The sequence below is a fragment of the Microcaecilia unicolor genome, chromosome 2 (assembly GCF_901765095.1).
Source record: "Microcaecilia unicolor chromosome 2, aMicUni1.1, whole genome shotgun sequence".
Lineage (NCBI taxonomy): Eukaryota > Metazoa > Chordata > Amphibia > Gymnophiona > Siphonopidae > Microcaecilia > Microcaecilia unicolor.
In genome coordinates, this window is record NC_044032.1 from 597,065,331 (window position 1) to 597,088,040 (window position 22,710).

The 22,710-nt window shown below is 41.7% G+C and overlaps 1 protein-coding gene across 1 annotated transcript in view; it reads right to left on the reverse strand.

Moving 5' to 3' along the window:
• TLL1 (tolloid like 1) overlaps positions 1-22,710 on the reverse strand; it is a 499,423-nt gene that overhangs the window by 79,087 nt on the left and 397,626 nt on the right. Inside the window, exons 13-15 of the mRNA XM_030191579.1 lie at positions 16,560-16,755; positions 14,487-14,612; positions 7,216-7,376 (exon numbers count right to left, since the gene is read on the reverse strand). Coding sequence (XP_030047439.1) covers positions 7,216-7,376; positions 14,487-14,612; positions 16,560-16,755 — 483 coding nt within the window. The remainder of the gene's footprint in view (positions 1-7,215; positions 7,377-14,486; positions 14,613-16,559; positions 16,756-22,710) is intronic.

The following is a 22,710-nucleotide window of genomic DNA, read 5'->3' on the forward strand; positions in this document are numbered from 1 at the left end:
CATGAAGCGATGATCCTGACCAAAAGATTTGAGGAACGCAGATATCCTAAAAAAGCATTGAGGCAAGGATACTTATGAGCAAGTTTTGCCCAAAGATCTTTACTATTACAGGACATGACGCCAAAACAGCAAGACCACTTAGTATGTGTGTTACTATTTTCTTTTCTGACGCATTGAATAGTTCAATCATTGGAATATTTTACAATTATATCTGGGTTTTGAAAGAATTTCCTTTGATGGCATATAAGAGAGGAAAGACGATTGGGGAGTTATTAACTCCACAAAGATATTTTCAACCCTCCCATAATATGGTCAAAGGATCACAAGAGAAATGTGGACATTGTCAATGGTGTACTCAGGCACTCACTGGATCCGAGTGGACAGCTCCGAATACATTCTATAGATTAAAAGCGAAACACCACAAGACTTGTGATAGTAGTAATGTAATTTATACTATAGTATGTTCTTGCAGTATGTTATATATTGGCAGACGTAGACACCTGATTAAAGTAAGACTAAACAAGCATAAATCTAAGATAAACACAGAAACATTACAAGCTCCCTTGGCTGCCCAATGGCAACTTCATTCCCATCAATGGCAAGACATACAATGGCCTATAATAGATGTGCTTACAACTGGGTGGGAGGGTGGTCAAGTTGAAAAACTTCTAAATTACATGCTGAACACAGTGACCCCTAGGGGATTGAATGCGGAATTAGAGTTGTCTATCCTCATTTAAATTACCATTCAGATCCATGCTTTCTGATAGGTACACATCAGTATTAGCAGAAGCTTTAAATTCAGACCGGGATGCCGAACCACCATCTTGACGGCTTTAGACCAGAGCATTCGGCATGATAGTATAACGTTTATAAGAGGTGTGTTTTAGTGAAGTTTGTTTGCTCCTAATACAAATTGTTAATTGTTAACGTTAATCAAAATAAAGTAGTTTTTTTTATTTAAACATTACTTTTCACTAACATTTTTTATTTCATTCAGGGGGGCTATCCTTGATAAAGCTGATAGATGGCGAAATGTGCCATGTTGGATTGAAAAACCCACTGAAGCCAACATTATTTTGTTGATTAAGCTAAGTACATTTTTCATTGAATTACAAGTTTAAACAGTAACCGTGAGAAGTTGGGTGCCCGGAGGAAGCCACGGGCTGGGAGCGATAACAAAGAGAACACTATTCCTTCCAAATTGTTAAACTACAAGTCCCAGAGTTCCATTGGGGCTAGACTCTGCCCCCTTGGGGGAAGGGATCAAGTAAGCAACCAGGGAAGGAGGGAGAGGCATAACACCCAGAGGCCTTTGACACAAGGGAAGGAACAGGAAGAGGAAGACTACATCTCCCAGCAGCAGGACGAGGGAGGGGAAGATTGGGAGATGGAGTCTAATCAGGAGAATGAGGATCAGCTGGGATGTCAAGGAGGGTTAGAGTTAAAAGACTGGGATAAAGGTGACACAATGCAGGAGGAGGAGGAGGAGGCAGAGGAGGCAGAGGCATAGACAGAGAGAATGGAAGTCTCTGCACTGGCTCAAGGACAGGGAAGAGTATAAGCACTGTGAGTGATTATCAGGAGGGTAAGGACTCTTTGCTTGTTGTTTATAGTGATTGCTGAGTTTCCTTTTTGTCTTTTTCTCCGCTCTATTAAAATCTGAGGCAGTAAAATCCAGACCTATGTGGGTGATTGTCAGACGTTGGTTATCTGGCAAATGCGGGAAGTGGGCCCTTTCTTCTCCAGTACAAGCTAAAGGGGGGGGGGGGGGGGGAGTGTGGGTTTGAACTGTGATGGTGAAAAGGCAGAGAGTTGGGACTGACAGAAAGGGAAATAAGTTTGCAGCATTGTGAATGAAGGGGAATAAGGCTACAGAACTGTGAAAGAAGCGTCTATAAGGCCAGAGTTTTGGCAGAGCAACTGCGGCCAGTCAAGGCTGTAATGAGACACAGCCGGGTACACTGAATTGAAGAGGAGGTGTAAAGGTGTTGAAAGTGTTCCTTGGACTTTATAATTTTTGGAAGTGTTCATTGAACTTTATAATTTTGGGAGAAAGTAATATTTATCCTGTCAGAGGTGGTTGAGAGACCAATGTGAATTGCCCAGCTGCCCCTATTCAGGATTCCGGCGGACCTGAAGATCAGTTGTGGCTCACATAACAAAACAAAAATTAAAATAAATACAATGTAAGAATAGTTAGTATGAAAATGTATGTGGACCAGTGACGATATGGGGAATTATCTAAGCGACATTTAAATGGACTAATTGCTTAGTTTCCAAGCTGAGATCTATATAAGAAGATTATAGATTTATTACTTTTCATAGTAAATCAATGTGAAATCATATTTTCAAGCAGGTAGAATTTTCTATATCAAGTGTAGCAAATTCTGCATATGGCACCTAGAGTTATATATGTTAAATTGAGCACGTGCCCAATTTAATGCACATAACTTAATTGAATAATGAACCAATCAGCACTGATAATTGATAACAGCCAATTATTAGCATTAATTGTCCCTAATTAGTATTTACTTGCATATTGCATTCTATACCGATCTGCGTGTAACTCCTAACATGCATAACTATTTGGGGGCATGGTTAGAGGCATTCCAGAGGCGTTCCTAAATGTTATGCACGTACATATAGAATTGTGCCCAGGGCCGTGCCTAGGGTTTCTGGCGCCCCCTGCATCAGTTGGCGCCCCCTCCTCCCCCCCCCCCGTGTGGCATCTCCTTTCTCTCTTCTCCCACCCTGCCCCCTTTTCAGCCCATTACCATAAAAGGTGAATGACAAGTGCTGTAGAAATTAGGCTTTAAAGTAGAAAATGACATGGGGACAAAGTTTGTCCCCTGTCACCATCCCGTCATTCTATATTCCATGCATCAAATTATTTTCTCTCTCGGCTCCAGATGTAGTGGACTGCGACTCTTTAAACAGCAGTTTTCAAACCATTTCATTATTGAAGTAACTATATAATTACAGTCCCTGGTTTCCTGACTCTGCAGATATAAAAATTCATATGGAAATAGTCTACTGCTGTAGAGAGACTACTTCCATGTTAATATTTTCATGTAAAAACGCTGCATTTTTACGTTAATAAAAATGTGACATGAAAAGCAAGTAAACATTTATCAAAAACATACATTTTCAATACTTCAAGAGGTTTTCGCCAATTGTGGATTTGATTTGAGATAGAAGATGTTAACTATTTTTTGAAGTTAAAAATGTAATAAAAATTAATGAAACAAAAAGAAAATGCTAAACTTTGTCCTGAATGAAGAAACATAAGCACATTTCAGTCCCTCGAAGAACACATGAAAAAAACAATGGACTGCGGCGCTTACCCGGCTTACTGGGTTGGCACGGCCCTGATTGTGTCTAACTGTAGACGCCTACAACTAGGGCTGCTCATAGCATACCCCTTCTAGAATCACTCTGTGTTCAATTTTCAGTGCTGATTTTTAGACACTACTTATAGAATTTGGCCCACAGCGCATAAGTGGGAGACACACCCATGTCCTGCTCATACTCCGCTCACATGTACACTTCCTTGCAATTGCACTCTATGCCAGTTATGCGTGTCCATACAAAATAGTGCTTAGGACTCTTGCACACATAATTGGCATTTTTTGCTGTAATTTCAATTGCCTTTAAACTCTTTTCAATTAATAGCTTCTCCAACAATATGGCCACTGAAATATGATAAATGAAAATATGACAACTGTCAGTTATAGGTTTCCCTGTGAGTGTGTCTGATCCATCTTCCTTATCAACGGAAAAAAAAATAAAGTTCTTTACCTGTGATGGTAGCTGTGCTCGTAGCTGTGCACAGACAACAGGATAAATGAAACATATGCACCCACCTTGACAAGGAGTTAGTTTCTAAGCTTTGCACCAGTCTAAGGGAACTTATGAGGTAGCAGCTGCATGAGGAGTCCCATAGATGCTCTGAAAATTTAATTAGATTTTTTTTTTTATCTCAAAGAGCTATCCATCTTTGTGCCATCCAGTGACATCAGCCACTTGTGTGTCTGATTTATCCTGCTGTACACAGAGAACATCCATTACTGGCAATAACTTTGCTTTCCTTGCCAAGAATTTTTTTTTGGAAGATAAAATAACAAGGCAGACCTTGTAAAAATACACAGTTTTTATTAATAGATTAAAAGCTCCCAGAAATTTAACATAAAATGCCCGACATGGCCATGTTTTGCCAGTATAAAATGGCTGCGTCAGGGGCAGTGAGTCACCAGCTGATATAAAATTCCAAAAAGAGCTTGGCTGGTGTAACTGTTAAAACATGTGCAAGCTAGATTGTGGGATCAGTCTCTTATAAAAATGCATACAATCACAGCAAAACATGGCCATACTGGGCATTTTATGATAAATTTCTGGGAGCTTTTAATCTATTAATAAAAACTGCAGGCCCCTTTTACTAAGCAGAACGCACGCCAAATTGGAGTTACGGCACTATCCAAAGTCTGTAATGACCTGTTCCTCGCCAAATCCAAAGGTCATTACTCCATCCTCATTCTCCTCGACCTATCCGCCGCTTTTGACACTGTCAATCACAACTTACTTCTTGACACACTGTCCTCTTTTGGGTTCCAGGGCTCTGTCCTCTCCTGGTTCTCCTCTTATCTCTCCCATCATACCTTCAGAGTACACTTTCATGGTTCTTCCTCCACCCCTATTCCGCTCTCTGTTGGAGTCCCTCAGGGTTCTGTCCTTGGACCCCTTCTTTTCTCTATCTACACCTCTTCCCTGGGCTCCCTGAGCTTGTCTCATGGCTTCCAGTATCATCTTTATGCTGACGACACCCAGCTTTATCTCTCCACACCTGACATCACTGCGGAAACCCAGGCCAAAGTATCGGCCTGCTTATCCGACATTGCTGCCTGGATGTCCAACCGCCACCTGAAACTGAACATGGCCAAAACCGAACTTCTTGTCTTCCCACCCAAACCCACTTCTCCTCTACCTCCACTCTCTATTTCGGTTGATAACACCCTCATCGTCTCCGCCTCATCTGCCCGCAACCTCGGTGTCATCTTCGACTCCTCCCTCTCCTTCTCTGCGCATATCCAGCAGATAGCCAAGACCTGTCGCTTCTTCCTCTATAACATTAGCAAAATCCGCCCTTTCCTCTCTGAGCACACCACCCGAACTCTCATCCACTCTCTCGTTATGTCTCTCCTTGACTACTGCAACCTACTCCTCACTGGTCTCCCACTTAGCCATCTATCCCCCCTTCAGTACGTTTAGAACTCTGCTGCACGTCTTATCTTCCGCCTGAACCGATACACTCATATCACCCCTCTCCTCAAGTCACTTCATTGGCTTCCGATCAGGTACCACATTCAATTCAAGCTTCTGCTACTAACCTACAAATGTACTCGATCTGCAGCCCCTCCTTACCTCTCAACCCTCATCTCCCCTTACGTTCCTACCTGTAACCTCCGCTCTCAAGACAAATCCCTCCTTTCAGTACCCTTCTCCACCACCGCCAACTCCAGGCTCCACCCTTTCGGCCTCGCCTCACCCCACGCGTGGAACAAACTCCCCGAGCTCATACGCCAGGCCCCCTCCTTGCCAATCTTCAAACCTCTGCTTAAAGCCCACCTCTTCAATGTCGCCTTCGACACCTAACCTCTACACCTCTACCCAGGAAATCTAGACTGCCCCAACTTGACATTTCATTCTTTAGATTGTAAGCTCCTTTGAGCAGGGACCGTCCTTCCTTGTTTATTTTGTACAGTGCTGCGTAACCCTAGTAACGCTCTAGAAATGTTAAGTAGTAGTAGTAGTAGTAGTTACTGCCCGGTTACTGTGTGGCCCTTGCGGTAATTTCAATTTTGGCCCGTGTCCGCTACGTGCGTCTGAAAAATATTTTTTATTTTCTAGTGAGCGTAATGGATGCACGCCAAGTGGCATTTGAAGCGCTTAGGTCATTACCACCCAGATTCTTTACTGCTAGGTCTATGACTGATGCTAGGGTCTCAGACCCAAAATGGACATGCGGTAATTTTCATTTTGCCGCATATCCATTTTCAGCAAAAAAAAGGCCTTTTTTTACAGGTGCCTTGAAAAATGGATCGGCACACACCCAAAACCCGTGCCTACACTACCGCAAGCCATTTTTCAGTGAGCCTTTGTAAAAGGACCCCTGTGTTTTTTACATGGTGTGCCTTGTTGTTTTATTGTCAATATTGTATTTGGCGGACCACCTGCCTTGCTGCTTTTTTACTTGAGTTGTTTTTTTCCCCCATTTCCCAAGTCTTTACTTCTCATTTTATTAAATGTTCTCTAATTAAAATGAGGTCAAAGCAAGACAGAATGATCTAAAAAAAATTTAAAACTACTGAACCTTAAATTTTATCTGAAAAACTGCATTGTTTCCTCTGAATGGTGTATAGTGTCATCTGAGGAAGCTGTATATTGATCATTCAGAAAAACTGATGCATATACGTAGCTTGGTTTCCTGCATATTCAAATATGCTCTGGCCTGTAAAATTTTCCAATTTCAGTAGCAAGATTTGTTGTTGCTCTGCGCTATAGCTTTTGGGATAGCCTATAGCAGCAACATTTCAAAACACTGGTTCTACGAGGACGCCTGCCCTTAGGACCTGCTTCAAGACAGGACTTTGCAAGGGTAAGAGTCTGATTTTGAAATCAGAAATGGAAATACTCTCTAAAAAATGAAGATATTCTAATTTTATTAGATTATATTTGGTCCCATCCATGCCTCTGTATTTTCACATATCAAAAATCAGGTTGACTATAATGAAATAACATGTCATTAAACAGAAAAAGAAATTCACAGGCCAAGTGCAAGATATTAACTTGTTAATGTCTTAGAACTGGATTCACTACAGATTTTCTCCCATCCTGTATCTATATGAAAATGCTTAGTTAATAGGTCCCTAATAGGATATATCAGGGGTCCTCAAATCAAGTCGTCAAGGTCCACAACCCAGCCTGGTTTTCAGGATTTCCACAATGACTACATATGAAATCTGTTTGCATTCACTGCATGTAAATAGGTCTCATATATATCACTATGGAAATCCTGAAAATCAGATTGGGTTGTGGACCTCAGGGACTCGATTTGAGGATCCCTGGGATATATAGTTAAGAGTCTGTTCTTCTACGGAACTGTTTCATATTATGAGACATCCGGTTATTACCTCTTCTCATCCAGTGTTTACTTACTTCATTGCCTTCTAATTCAAAATTCTCAAACTTCATAGATATTCTGTACTGAGAAGGAGCCACCACTTGCCACACACAGTTTTTGTTTGGAGGATATTCTTTGGGCCAGCCTGGCGTAGTTATGGTCCCATTCAGCTTTGTTAATAGTCCTCCACAAGCAGCTGAAATCAAATTAAAAGAAAGAAAGCCATCATCATTTTGGCTTCCCCTTAAGTTATGTGAACACAAACACAGGGTACACTGTTAAAAAAAACCACTTTAAATTCTAGAGTAGAGGGGCACATTGGCAAAGTAACATAGTAATTAATTGGAAAAAAAATGACCCACCCAGTGTGTTTATTTATCTTCCTCTCTGATGCTCTGTCTTTGTGGATGGATGAGTATAACAATTCCAGGGTAGATAGTCAAAGCAATTAAAATGACCAGGAGAGACTCCTGGCCTTTTTAAATGGCTTGTGTGGGGTTATTTGGGGATATTCAGCAGAACTTAATGGATAGTGCACTGAATATTCCTTCTAACTGCCCATGACAAAACTGGGGCAGTTCAGGTGTGAAGTTAGGGCAGAGTGGAAACCTAGCTGGTTAGCAGAGATTTTCAGTTTGCTAACCCACTGAGCAACCACATAGAGTTAGGACAGAAAAAAAGGCTGAATATCGGCCAGTGCCTGGTTAACTCCAGGGTCCTGGCCTGAAGTGCTTCCATTCCCCTCATTCCCTTCCCTCCCTTACAACGCATCCCTTCAGAACATCCAAACTCCCCCTTCCAATCCCCCACCCGCTGAACACAGCAAGACCGTCTTCCCTAACACCAACTTCCTGAATGTCATGCAAGACCTCTCCTTCTGATGCCTGCTTCCCCCATCCCCCAGAAGCACAGCACACCACCTGCTGGATCCTTCTCCCTCACTCTGCCAGAACACCAAGACTCCTCTAGGGTTTCAGGCTTACCTATTTCCCTGGTGGTCCCTGCTGACTATTGCGGCTGCCTCCCTAAGATTGCTGTTGCAAGTTCTAGTAGCAGCCTTGCAGGGGGGGTCTTGCTATATTTCTGGAGGGGAGGGGGAGAAAGCATCGGAAGGAGCAGATATACTTATGTGGGTCCAGTAGAATGTGCAGAATATAAATATTTTAAATCAATAAACAAAAATACAGGTCCTGGTTGAATATCATCCCGGACCCGAATAATACCCAGCAGCCAGCGACTGAGGAATTAGCCTTGGATATTCAATATCAGTGGCTGTCTGCTTTTATAAAAATGCTAACCACTGTGAGCTGAATATCTACCTCTCCATATTTAACTGAAAACCTCTTCCTCATCATACACACATATACCTTGTAACCAACTGTCAAACCCGATTCACTGTTTTCTATATCTATCCTGATAAATTTAGGGGTCAATATATAGCCTGTGGCAATGAGCAGCTTATAATCTGCTTCCAACTATGGGCTGATTTAACCCCAGATATTGAATGCTGAGGCATGCGTGGGTATGTCCACTGACCCAAAGTTAACTGGGAATGGCTGACATTAAGACCAGGGCATGGTTAACTCAGCACATAAATTTAGGACAGCTGTTTTGCTGTCCTAAATTTAAGGGGTTACTTAGTTGGCTAGCAAATTGAATATCACCGCTAAGTTAATGCTCCACCTCTGGCCCCACTAACCTAGCTGTTTAGGGGATGGCTGATTAGGGGGTGGGTATTCAGTGTCATTAACCTGTTAACTACTGCTGAATTTCAGCAGCTGGTTAGCTCAATGGAGTTGAACCGGACAGGAGCCTCTCCTGCACATTCAAACCCTTTTGAATATCTACCCCTTAATTTTTATTAGCACCTCAGCTGGTAGATGTTTCTCAAATTTAAATTCTATTACAGTGATGACTGACTTCCACTACTTTAGCTGGTTGACTATTCCTCTAATAGTCCTATTTGATTCTTACCAACTGATATTCAAGTCAAAACACAGACATTTTCCAATGCTTCACCCTCAAGTTTCTTTAAGTGCATATTAAGCATAAAAAGCTATCAACAAATATCAATGCACAGAAAGCACATCAAACTGTACATGTTCCTCACTAGGAAGAATTTACATCCCTTGCCTATGCTAATTACTCAGAAATTTTTATGCTACCAAGCTTGTATGAGAACATTGGTAAGCAAAAAATCTGAATATGGTTGGGTAGTAACTTTTCATACATGTGTTCATTCAAGATTCTATTCTATCATAATTTAATTCACTTAGAAATGCTAGAATGTGGTGAAACGTGGACCCCATATTCACATAAAAATAACAATTCACTTTCTTATCGGTTGTATAGTGTAGATCTGTTTTCAGCATCATCGTTATATTTTGTCCAATAATCAGTACTACTGGCTAGTGTCATTCAGAAACGGAAACAAGAGACGGTGTTGTCATCAGTGCTTAAAGTGATCTTCTGACATCACAGAATTTCCAAAACTGCCCAGAAAAAAAGGATCTTAAGTCATGGTAGTCATTGGAAATACCATTTACTGTCAGTTAATGTCATGATGGAAAGGGCTGAGGGCTAGAAAAAATACAAAGGCTCTAAATTTGACAGGGTATTAATACCAAGAAAGGTTATGCTCTGAAAATTGCCATGCTATTTATAAACTTCCCATCTGTTGTTTGTAAAATAATTCTAAAAAAAAAATAGCTGCCATATTAATTCAGTTTTTAGGGGCCAATTCAAAGGCTCTATAGTACTGCTCCACAGAGGATTTTGGTTGGCTCCTGGGCAAGTAAAATCTATGGGTGCTTCAGAGTTTAGAATCAATGCCTCAGGGGCGGGGGGAAATCACTTTTTGACTAAATTCAGAGCATGTTATAGGAGGAGTTGTGGTCTGTGTGGCTGTTGAACAAGTTACTGCAGTAATGGCTGGGCATTTAATAGAATGATGTGATTTCTTTTAACTAAGCAAAGCTATCAAGTTCAGTTTGAGGGATCACTTTCTAGTCCATGGTTAACTGGTTGTGGTGTCCTTCAGGGGTCCCCCGTATTTCCTGAATTTTTTCATGAGGTCTCATAGTAAAATAAGCCTGCAGGTGGAGGAATTAATTCTTTCTTATGCAAATTAATTCTTTCTTATTTTCCTTTTGTTACCAGTACCAATAAGCATTACTGATTTGTCTAACAATGTTCTGGCTGGAATGAATAAAAATTTGGGCTATAACTAATAAATTAAAACTAAATCCTGATAAAGCCAAAGATGTATGGTTTAAAAATCCTGGAGTAACAGTACCATCATCATTACTGTTACCAACAATAAAGTCTTATTAGTCGAATCAGAATCTAGGGTTCTAGGAGTTATACTAGATTCATCATTGCAATATAGTTCCCAAATAAACCATTTTTGGTGCAGAACGTTTTTCAGATTACAGCAATTAAGATTAATAAGAGCTTTTTTTTCAATACTGAAACATTTGCTCTTTTAGTTCAGTTGCTTTTCATTCCTTATCTAATGCAGGCCTATCTGCTAGACATTTAGGGGCCCTTTTACTAAGCCGCATAGGTGCCTATGTGCGCCCAATGCATGCCAATTTGGAACTATCACCCAGCTACCACGTGGCCTGGGCGGTAATTTCAATTTTTTACATGCATCCAGTATGCGTGCCAGAAAATTTCCAGCACGCAGCGCTAACCGGGCAATAATTGGCAGTGTACGCGCGCTGATGATTACCATCTGGTTAACGCGTGAGATCTTACCGCTAAGTTAATGGGCCACCTCTCACCTGCTTGACAGGCTTATTCTTCATCCACTTTCTTGTAGCAATTTGCATTTTGTCAGGATGGCTAAAACTATGTTTTCACCTGTAGGTGTTAATCTTCTGAATTCATTTCCTACTTTACTATGACTTGAGCAGAGCTACTGGAAATTAAAAAAAAAAATCAATTCTTTTTGATTGTTCATAATTTGATTGATATATTTCTTTATTGTTATTATGAATTATTTGCTTAATTTTGTTTTTTATGAGTATTTCATGGATGTTGAAATCCTGTGAGATCTTATTTGTAAGGTAAGGTCTCAGGCCCAAATTGGACGTGTGCCAATTTTTATTTTGCCGCACGTCCATTTTCGGCCAAAAAAAAGGTCTTTTTTGCAGGTGCGCAAATACACACATCTAGACCAGCCCAGGCCAGTTTCAGCTCACCTTAGTCAAAGGACCCCTTAAGAAAGCTACAACTAATACAAAATATTGCTGCTCAGCTGATTTTTGGAATCTCTAGGTTTGCTAGTATATCCAGTTATAATGTTCAATTCCACTGGCATCTGGTTAAGAGAGAGGATCCTATTTAAAGTAGCCTGTATTTCAGATGCTGTATGGTATGACATCTGTTTTACTGACTAATGCTATTATCATTCCTTTATTTAGGATGTCCTCTCACCTGCTTGACAGGCTTATTCTTCATCCACCTTCTTGTAGCAATCTGTGTTTTGTCAGGGTGGCTAAAACTATGTTTTCGCCTGTAGGTGTTAATCTTTGAAATTCATTTCCTACTTTACTATGACTTGAGCAGGGCTACTGGAAATTTTTTTAAAAATTCTTTTTGATTGTTCATAATTTGGTTGATATATTTCTTTATTGTTATTATGAATTATTTGCTTAATTTTGTTTTTTTATGAGTATTTCATGAATGTTGAAATCCTGTGAGATCTTATTTGTAAATGTAATTGTATACTGCATTGAACCCATATAGAGGGTAGAACGGTCTATAAGCATTGTACTGTTAATGGTACTGCTTATTTTTAGGATAAGCAGCATAAATCTGTTTTACTCTTTTGGGATCTTGCCAGGTACTTGTGACCTGGATTGGCCACTGCTGGAAACAGGAAACTAGGTTTGATGGGCCTTCAGTCTGTCCCAGTATGGCAACGCTTATGCTCTTATGTTCCTACTGTTATCTTTATGGCAGGTATTAGTATGGGGTCCATATTGAAAAAAATACCCAATCACTTAATTTAGCTGGCTAAATTAATATGGTTTTCAGCTGAATCTAGCTGACTAGATTGAAAATATTCCTAAATGTAGTCAGCACTAATATGTAGTGCTTCTGTATCCATAGGCACCCCTTATAAGAAGCTAGAGGAGGCTTAGCCTCCCCAATGACAGTCCCAACCTCCACCTACTGTCCCGGGCTGCTGGCAGGTTTCTTCTCTCCCTCCAGCCTGCTCCCCACGGTCTGAGGGTGCTTGCTAACCTGCCTTAATCGCTGCTGGCAGGGCCACCGCAGTGATTGAAAAGAGCTGCCTGGGTGCTTGGATCTTCCCTGTGATATGTTCTGTCCACGCAGAACAAGGAATTGCATCAGAAGAGGAAGAACACATCACAGAGAAGACTGAGGCACCCAGGTAGCTCTTTTCAATTGCTGAAGTGCCCCTGTCGACAGCAATTGAAGCAGGTTAGCAAGCACCGTTGCACCACAGGGAGCGGGAGGGAGGGAGGGAGAGATGCTGGAACTGTAAGGAGGGGATGAGAAATGGGAGAAACTCTGGACTTGCAGGCGAGATGGAGAACTAAGTGTTGCTCTGCTGGAACATGAGGGGAGAGGGAGGGACAGAGACAGGATGAGGTGCTGGAGGGAGAAGGATAGATGCTAAACCAGCTTGGGTGTGGGGGGGGGGGGCAAGAGAAATACTGACTGGCTGAATGACTAGGGAAAAAAAGAGGAAAGACCCTGGAGACCTAAGAAGAAGACATATTGAACTGTGGGGAAAGGGAGTGAGGTGAGAAAGGGAGACATCCTGGCCCCAGTTTGGGGGGTGTAGGAAGAAGGGAAGAGTTAGGAGACAGACATGGAGATAGAGAAGACATGCTAGGTAAAGAGGGAAAGGGATAAGGACACAGAGGGGCTACACTGGATGGGGAGCAGTAGGGACACAGAGGGGCAATGCTAATCACAGGAGGGGATAGGAACAAAGTGGGGGAACTGAAGGATAAGGCAAGACAAAACATAGAGGGGAAACTGCTGAATATAAGGGATGGATCGAGATACTTTGAGGGTAGATGGTGAAACAGGAGGAAGGATAGGGGGACAGGTCCACAGAGGGGAGATGGTGGCCAGGACGCATAAGGACGCAGGAGGATAGTGGACATGGAGAGAGAAAAAATGTCAAATGGGGAGGAGACATTGCAAAGAGAAGAAAAAAAACTGGGAAAAGTATAAAACAGACACTGAGACCAAAACAAATAGAAAAACAAAAATGCTGAAGACAACAAAGGAAGAAAAAAGTATTTTATTCAGAATTTGTTAACTGGAATATGTCAGCTTTTGGAAATGTGCATTTGTGATATTTTGCATTTTAGTTTCAATTTCTTCAGTATTGCTGTATGCTGAGTGTGACTTCTTATTTATTTATTTATTTATTGCATTTGTATCCCACATTTTCCCACCTATTTGCAGGCTCAATGTGGCTTACATAATTTGAGCTTTCCAGTTCAGAGGGTTTTTTACTAAGGCGCACTTACGTTGTTAGTGCGCTCTAAAAATGTAAGCATGCCTTAATAAAAGACCCCCTCAGTTTTTTTGTCTTCATATCTTTTATTTATCTCTGGTCCCTTGTGTCATATTTGTTATGTCATATTTTTTTTTCATATGTGACTAAGGTGCAGTATTCTGCTAGCATGTAGAATTTGTGTACAGATCCTGTTGCAATCCTATTTGGGTTTGTATTGGTGTTTTACAACCCAGTGTAATATTTATAGTGCTGCCTTTTCATACATAAGGTTGCAGCTCTTCCTGATCTGGGAGTTTGTGCTGTTGTAGTTTGCTAAGGTTCTGAGTGTGTTTTTGCACAAGTTTGTGTATAGTGTTTTGCAGTGGAGGGACTGTGTGTTGGCCTTGCTGAGGTTATACCAAGACATCAGAAAGAGTTTTAGAACCTCTTGAGGGATCTTTAAATACAGTTGAATTGTTTCTTTGGTGTGTTAGCTGAGGGCAAGTGGGATGTGTAAGAGAGAAAAGAGGCAGTCTGGCTGCAAGCCTCTATTGAGGCGTACACATAATCTGCAAACACTTTTTTTTTTTCAAACCGCTTTAATTTAATTGCCTAAGAGACCTATATGTATCTATTGAAGGCTACACTGTTTAATTTTCTTGCCACTTTATTCTTTGGCATTTGATATATATTTGTAGACTCAGGCCCCTAACAGCTGAAACATCGACCACCTATGACTGTATCTAATAACTGTGGCTTGAAATGAACTGATCTCCTTTTTGTCTTGAACACTATTTTGCATAGTTTTCCACATACCTTCACAGCTTTTCTTGTCTGGTCCGAGTTCATATCCAGGGTCACAAGAACACTTGTAGCTGCCCAGAGTGTTCACACAGCGCTGCTCGCACCCTCCATTGTCTGCCTTGGCACATTCATCTTCCTCTGTTATTCCGGGAAGGAATTGGAAAGCATTAATAAAGCTCCTTTACCTCTCCTCATCTCTAATTACGAAACAAAACAGGGGTGATGCTCCAGAAGTAACCTGTCACATGCCTATCATGTATACTACATGCACATTTTTAATTTAGATGACTATGACATTTTTTTACATGCCAAAACCTGTTACCTGAGAAAATAAAATGAGGAACTCCTCCTCTCAACAAAGGCATCTGACATATATAATCTAATTTACAGGCACCTCGTGGGCTGCAAAGAATACTTTAGAGCATCACTCTTAAGGCTGCACAGAGCACAGAAAGAATGTTTGAAAATGATGATCCACTTAGTCCCAGATTCTATATAGGTCACCCAAAGTTGAGAGCAGAGCTCAGATGCGCTCATAAGCTAATTAGTCAATTGGGCTTTAACAACCAATTATTGAGGTTATTTGGACTTAATTGGCACTAATTTGGATTTACACGTTCATCTGCCTTTGCGTTATTCTATAATGCTGGTGCCCAAAGTGTCTCACGTGCAACTCAAAGGGGGTTATAGCCATGGGAGGGACACAGGCAGGCCAAGGACATTGTTATAGAACACCAGGTTTATGTACCCAAATTGCATGCCATGATTTACGCCAGGTTTCAGCTGACATAAGTCCTCATGTTGAAAGTTGGGTGCAGGAATCTACTTTAAACGCTATTCTATAGCTCTTGCACTTAGCGCAAATTTTTCCCAGTCCCTAAATTTGAGTACCATTTACTGAATAGCCCTTGGAGGGCACTTGAAGGGCAATTCTATAAGGTATGCCTATAGTTAGGCAACAATAACATCCATATATTTAAAGAATAGCAGCATTTATGGCTTGATTGGTGCCAATAATTGGTAATTACGCATATCCCTGCTAGTCAATAAAATGTGCAATTAAGTCTCTTAGCACAAAACTGCATGAGGGGTATTAGCATGAGTGGAACATGGATGTGTCATGCGCATTTCACCTAGTGATGCATGCAATATACAGAATAAGTTGAACGTATGGTATGGCGTACGTATGCCCACTTACTCCTGCCATTGAGTTGACACAAGTGGCTGCAACTCTATTTTGGTGATCCAATGTCGCCCTTCAACTGTTTAACAGCTTAGGTACACTTAAGTTCCATTTAGAATTAGTTCTAAGTGTGTTCTTTTGTGTGGTTTCTAATTTATGCCACTAATTTATAAAATTTGCCACCTTTATCTCTGGAAAATTAAATCTGCATTATCCTGAATTCATACTACAAAATGGATCAATGGCATTCTTAAATCCAAGAAGGGAACAAAAAGAAAAGCCCAATACCTCAAATGGTGGGATATCAAAGATAATTCTTCAACATACTGTCTCTGACAGTAGCCAGTCTGGGGTCATTTGGGAGTACCAGGCAGATCTTAATAGGAAAATCAGATCCTTGTTACTCATTCCCAACTATAGGAACTGATGATGCCCCATTTGTCCAATTAAAGCAGATATTAACATGTACTGCAAGTAAGATCCATCCAATTTCATGAATGCATAAGGGAGGGATTACCAAAAGAAAAACAAAACACACGGCAGCAATTCTTAACTGGGCACCCCCTTGTAAGATACCATTATGGAATATTAGGATAACCCTTATATTTAAGTGCCTGCAGCTATAGACCTGGCATAAATGTAGTAAGGGTGCACATAACTTCCAGTATTCTGTAAGTTGTGTGCAATGGGCATGTAAATGCAGGTGCCTCGTCATAGAATTGCCCCTACACTGTGTATTTTGGGGTCGAACAGTGGGCATTCTAATGGTGTTATGCTCCAATCTCAATTCAGCTCTAACATTTATTTCTGTTAGATCTGAGAAGTCCTTCCACACCGAAGGTCAACTATGGAAAAGAAATACCAAAAAGAAAGTGCATTGCATTTTATGCCTCACTGTACACCTTTTAAAAAGTTAGCAGCAAATCCTGCTTTATTAACGGTTCCATCAGAAACAAACTTCATCCACAAGGTGTTAGAGGTAGAGCGGATGTCTTCTGGTTTATCATAGCCACAAAAATGGCCTATCAGAGGGCTGTTTTCACTGTTTCCATCTCTAACTTCAAGGTAATCGTAGGCACAGTTGTCATGGCGCTCGACCTGTGAATACACACAGAAGATGACTTCAAAATTATTCCCCAGTTTTTGACAAATTGCACATTCTAATAGCATTGAAAAATATTTATGAAATCACACACAATATTTCACTCATACTGAGGTTTTCTAGGGTAAAGAAATGGACATATCTATAAATCTGTGCAGCTGTAGTCCATATTTACCGTACCTCTCAGTGCCTCCTACATATATCATTAAGGTGTTTTCTATGATACAAAGTAAAAGCTTCATATTTTATGTCCATATCTGCTAAAGCCGCATGCTATATTATGACCCATAACCCCTAATTCTATATAGTGCAATACAAGTTAGATGCCTAACTTTAAGCACCCAAATGGAGGTAAACACTAGTTAGGCACAAAGGGGATGTGGATATATGGACGTAGCATGGGAAGGTCACACACTTTGGCACCAAACATAGAATACTGATAAGTTGTGTGCATTGCTACAAGGTGGGAAAGCTGCTTTGCAATTTTATTTCAGTATCATTTAAGGGCTCGTATTCTATGTCGAGTGGTACCTTCCAAAAGATGAACATATTCTAGGGAACCTGGACATTTGTTCACCTTTTGATGGTGTATTTTGAAGAATTTGTTTTGTAATTTTTTTTATGTGATTTTATGTATGTACTTCTGTTTGCCGCCCTGGACAAGGGCAGGTTATAAGTAATAAATCCAATCCAGTATTATTATCTGAGTCACTATTAATGTAACATTCATCCCTAAGACTCTGTTCTATAACCGAATCTGAGTGCAGAGATGCTGTTATATAACAGTATCTTAGCACATAGATTTTGGACACATGGAGGGGCATAATAGAACGGGCGCCCAAGTTTTCATGAAGGGGTGGGGAAACCCATATTATCAAAACAAGATGGGCATCCATCTTTTGTTTCGATAATATGGTCGGGGACGCACAAATCTCAACAGTTAGGTCGACCTTCGAGATGGTCGACCTAAATGTTGAGATGGTCAACCTTACAGATGGTCGTCCCCGGTTTTTGGCCATAATGGAAACCGAGGATGCCCATCTCAAAAACGACCAAATCCAAGCCCTTTGGTCATGGGAGGAGCCAGAATTCGTAGTGCATTGGTCCCCCTGACATGCCAGGACACCAACCGGGCACCCTAGAGGGCACTGCAGTGGACTTCACATATTGCTCCCAGGTGCATAGCTCCCTTACCTTGGGTGCTGAGCCCCCCCCAAAACCTACTCCCCACAACTGTACACCACTACCATAGCCCTAAGGGGTGAAGGGGGGCACCTACATGTGGGTATAGTGGGTTTTGGGTGGGATTTGGAGGGCTCACATTTACCACCACAAGTGTAGCAGGTGTGGGGGGGGGATCGGCCTGGGTCTGCCTGACTGAAGTACACTGCACCCACTAAAACTGCTCCAGGGACCTGCATACTGCTGTCATAGAGCTGGGCATAGGCGCCCGGTATAAGAGGCTTGGGGAGGCTAAGCCTCCCCAGCCGGGCGAGTGGCGCCGTGAGTGTCCCCTTCCTTCCCTCGAGGAAATGATGTCAGAAGGCGGGACTCTGTCTGCGGCACGAATCACGTCGCGAAGGGAGTGAGGGGAGAATAGAGACGGGCAGTAGGGCGGGTTTTGAAATGATGCGGCCGAGTCGACGCTGGGGACGGAGCGGAGGTAAATTAAAGATGGCGCGGGGCAGATAGTAAGTAAGGGGAGGGAAAGGGGAGACCCAGGGCGCCGCTGGCCCAGATGGATGGAGGCAGGGGAGAGGAGAATCGGGCTGGGTATGGATGGAGGGGGGCAGGGGACAGAAGGGAATTGCTGGATGTGCATGGAGGGCAGGGGAGAGGAGGGTTGCTGGAATGGGTGGGTGGATAGAGGGGATGGCAGGGGAGAGGAGGGTTGCTGGACATGGGTGGGTGGTTAGAGGGGAGAGCAGGGTTGCTGGACATGGGTGGGTGGATAGAGGGGATGGCAGGGGAGAGAGGAGGGTTGCTGGACATGGGTGGGTGGCTAGAGAGGAGAGCAGGGTTGCTGGACATGGGTGGATGGAGGGCAGGGGAGAGAACAGGGTTGCTGGACATGGATGGAGGGGACGGCAGGGGAGAGAGGAGGGTTGCTGGACATGGGTGGCTAGAGGGGAGAAGAGGGTTGGTGGACTTGGATGGATGGAGGACAGGGGAGAGAGGAGGGTTGCTGGACATGGATGGAGGGTAGGGAAGACAGGAAGGAGATGCACATGAATGAAGGGGAGAAATTCTGGACATGCATGGAGAGGAGGGAAGACAGATGAAGGAGATGCACATGGATGGAGGGAAAGGGAGAGAGAAAAAATGCTGGGCATGGATGGAGGGGAGGGAAGAGAGAGGAAGGAGATAAGATGAGGGAAAAGGGAGAAAACCTGCACATCGATGGAGAAAATAGGCAGAAGCTGGATCCACTGGACAGTCAAGTCTGCAGAGGACCCAGCTTTTACTTACGGATGTAAGGCAAGAAATGAAGAAGAAAGGCGGAAAGTAAAGAAATAAATGGAAAGGAAGCCCTGGAAACGGAGTTAAGAGGACAGATAGCAGCAGAATCGGATACTTGGCCAGCATGATCAGAAAAACAGTCACCAGACAACAAAGGTAGAAAAGATCATGTTATTTTCATTATAGTGTTTGAAATATGTCCACTTTGAGAATCAGGTGCTCATCATTAAAAGTTTATATTTTTTACTTATTTATGGCATTTTATCCCACATTAAACATGAATTAGGGTGTTTTGTGGCTCTACATGAGAATTGTGATATTATGATCCCTTGTTTCATATTGTTGACGGTCTGCATTTTCCGTATGGGTGGTATATTGGTGTATTAGGTTCTGCCCAGTGTAATATTTATGGTACAGTAAGGTTCTGAGTGTGTTTTTGCACAAAGTTGTGCATAGTGTTTTGCAGTTGAGCGATTGTGGTTAGTATATGCTTTGAGCAACCACTTTATTCTTTGACATATGATACATAGCTAATATCTAAATTTAATAAAAGGTATTAATTGTGACTTTTATTTTTATTTATTTATTTTTTCTGTGTGTTATCAGACAATTATGGATTTAAGCTCCACCCATGGCCCCACCCCTAACCCCGCCCCCTTTAGCCTCCCCAAACAGTTGGGCCACCGACCGCCTATGGAGCTGGGTATGACATTTGAGGCTGACAAAAAAAAATTTAAATTTTTTTTTAGGGTGGGAGGGGGTTGGTGATCACTGGGGAAGTAAGGGGAGGTCATCCCCGATTCCCTCCGGTGGTCATCTGGTAAGTTCGGGCTCCGATCTTGATGCTTGGTTGCAAGAAAAAATGGACCAAGTAAAGTCGGCCAAGTGCTCGTCAGGGATGCCCTTCTTTTTTCCATTATCGGCCAAGGAAGCCCATCTCTTAATCATGCCCCAGTCCCACCTTCACTACAGTGCCGACATGCACCCGTGAACGTTGGTCGTCCCCGCAACGGAAAGCAGTTGAGGACGCCCAAAATTGGCTTTCGATTATGCTGATTTGGGTGACCCTGAGAGAAGGACGCCCATCTCTCGATTTCTGTCGGAAGATGGGCGCCCTTCTCTTTTGAAAATAAGCCTGTTAGGAGCCCTTTTACTAAGGTGCACTGAAAAATTGGCTGCGGTAGTGTAAGTGTGTGTTTTGGGTGCATAAAGATCCATTTTCAGCGTGCCTATTAAAAAAACGCCTATTAAAATTTTTGCCAAAAATGGACATGTGGCAAAATAAAAATTGGAGTGCGTCCATGTTGGGTCTGAGACCTTACCATCAGCCATTGACTTAGCGGTAAGGTTTCACATGGTAATCATGCAGTAATCATCTATGCATGTAGAATGATGGTTACTGCCCAGTTTCTGCTGCACGGCAGAAAATAAAAATAATTTTCCGGCGCGCATAGTAGATGAATGTCAAAAGTGAAATTACCGCATGGGCCACGTGGTATCCAGGCAGTAACTCAAAATTGACATGCGTTGGGCGCAAGTAGGTGCCCAACACGTCTTAGTAAAAGGGCCCCTACATTTTTTAGCATCATTTATAAAATTGCCCATAGGTAAATAAAACATAATGCCTCAAATATAAACAAAGAACAAAAATAGAGGCACAGATCTGCACTCAGATAAACTAAAGCACGGAACAGAGCAGATCAGTGATAAAAACCTCAAGTGGTTTTGGGTAACAACTTAATAAACCACTTAATATTTTTATCACTGATCTGCTCTGTTCTGGGTTTTTTTAAATTACCCCTATACTGTATCCCCTGGATTCTATATATGGCACATTGAATTGCATTGAGTTGCACGTGCAAATTTAGATATGTGTGAAATCTGTATATGTAACTTAATTAACAAGCCAGTTTGTGCTGATAATTGGGCAAAACAAGCAATTATTGGCACTAAATGGTAATAATTAGAATTTACACACATATCTGTTCAGGCATATTCTATAAAAAGGTGCGCATAAATTCTAGTGTGTGGATCCAAAAAGGAGGCATGGTCATGGGAGAAGCATGGATGGATCATGGAGGTTCCTAAAATTTATATTTATTTATTTATGTTTCATTTCTACCCCACATTTTCCTACAAATGCAGGCTCAATGTGGCTTACATGAATTATAAAAGAAGAAACATACAATACATGGATGATTACAGAAGAAGACTGAGGTAACGCGAACCACAATAACAATGACTAAACAGCAGAGTTATTGATGGAGTAAGTTTTTTCAAAGAGGAATGTTTTCAGCAACTTCTTGAATAGATGGTGATCAGCTTGCGATTTTAAGAACAAGGGTAAAGCATTCCAAGTCCTTGGGCTGGAGTAGTGGAAAGACGAGGCAAAAAGAAGCTTGTATTTGACACTCCTACAAGATGAGTAATGTAGTTGGAGATAGGAGTGAGCTGTGTTTATGGCATTTCTTGGTGGAAGATCAATTAAAGGGATCATATATTCCGGAGCCAATCCGAAAATTATTTTATTTGTTAACGTGCAGATCTTGAAGGCCAAACCAGGTTTTCATTGGTGTAAATGATCACGATTCCTGGTGCTAATTGCTACTCTATAAACGAAGCCTAACTTGTGGTTTATAGAATAGAGCTAAGCACTGTTTTTTTCAGCACCAAAGTATTTTTAGGCTCCATTTATAGAAACCAGTCCTATATGCTTTGCTTACAGGTGCTGTTTTGGTTTTAATGTGTACAAATTTGATCAAAGATTTGAGATAGTATCTTCATCATTGTTTAAGTCTCACGTGCTTTGCAGAACACTTTTTTCCCATGTTATTTGTGCTTAATGCAGTTTAGTAAAAGGGCCTCTTAGGTATCTAACTTTGAGGTTGAGCATGGGAAACGGTTTAATGGGATCTCAACAAAACCCTTTTATACTGTTCCAAAAAAATAATAAACTGAGTAATCTTGGAGTGGCTCAAAGCTAGTAGACTGTACTGTATATGAAACTGGTTGAATGATAGACAGCAGAAGGTAGGGGTAGATAGAATTAATTATAAGGAGGAAAAAATGATTAATGACATGCCTCAGAGATTGGTCCTGGAACCAGTTCTGTTTAATATCTTTGTGAGTGATAGAGGGAAAAGTTTGATTTCTTGCAGTGGCCTAGCCACATTTGGGCCTGGGCCTACCTATTTTGGGCTCTGACTCACCCACAATTCCAGCACTCTAACTATAGTTGGCATTATGAATGTAGACAGTTCCTGGCTGTGCTGAAGTTGCTTCAGATGCTAGAGCTAGTGGTATATATGTTTCTGCAGGGGGTGAGCTTGTACATTGTCCAAAATTAAAAAGAAAAGGTTTGGAGTGGGTATGTGCGAGTGAGATTGGGAAGTGATAAAAATAAATAGCAGTGATTGCTCAAAATATGTAAACATATATGGTTAAAAGTTTGTGCTGAGAATCTACACTGAGAGGACAGTATGCCTGCAAGA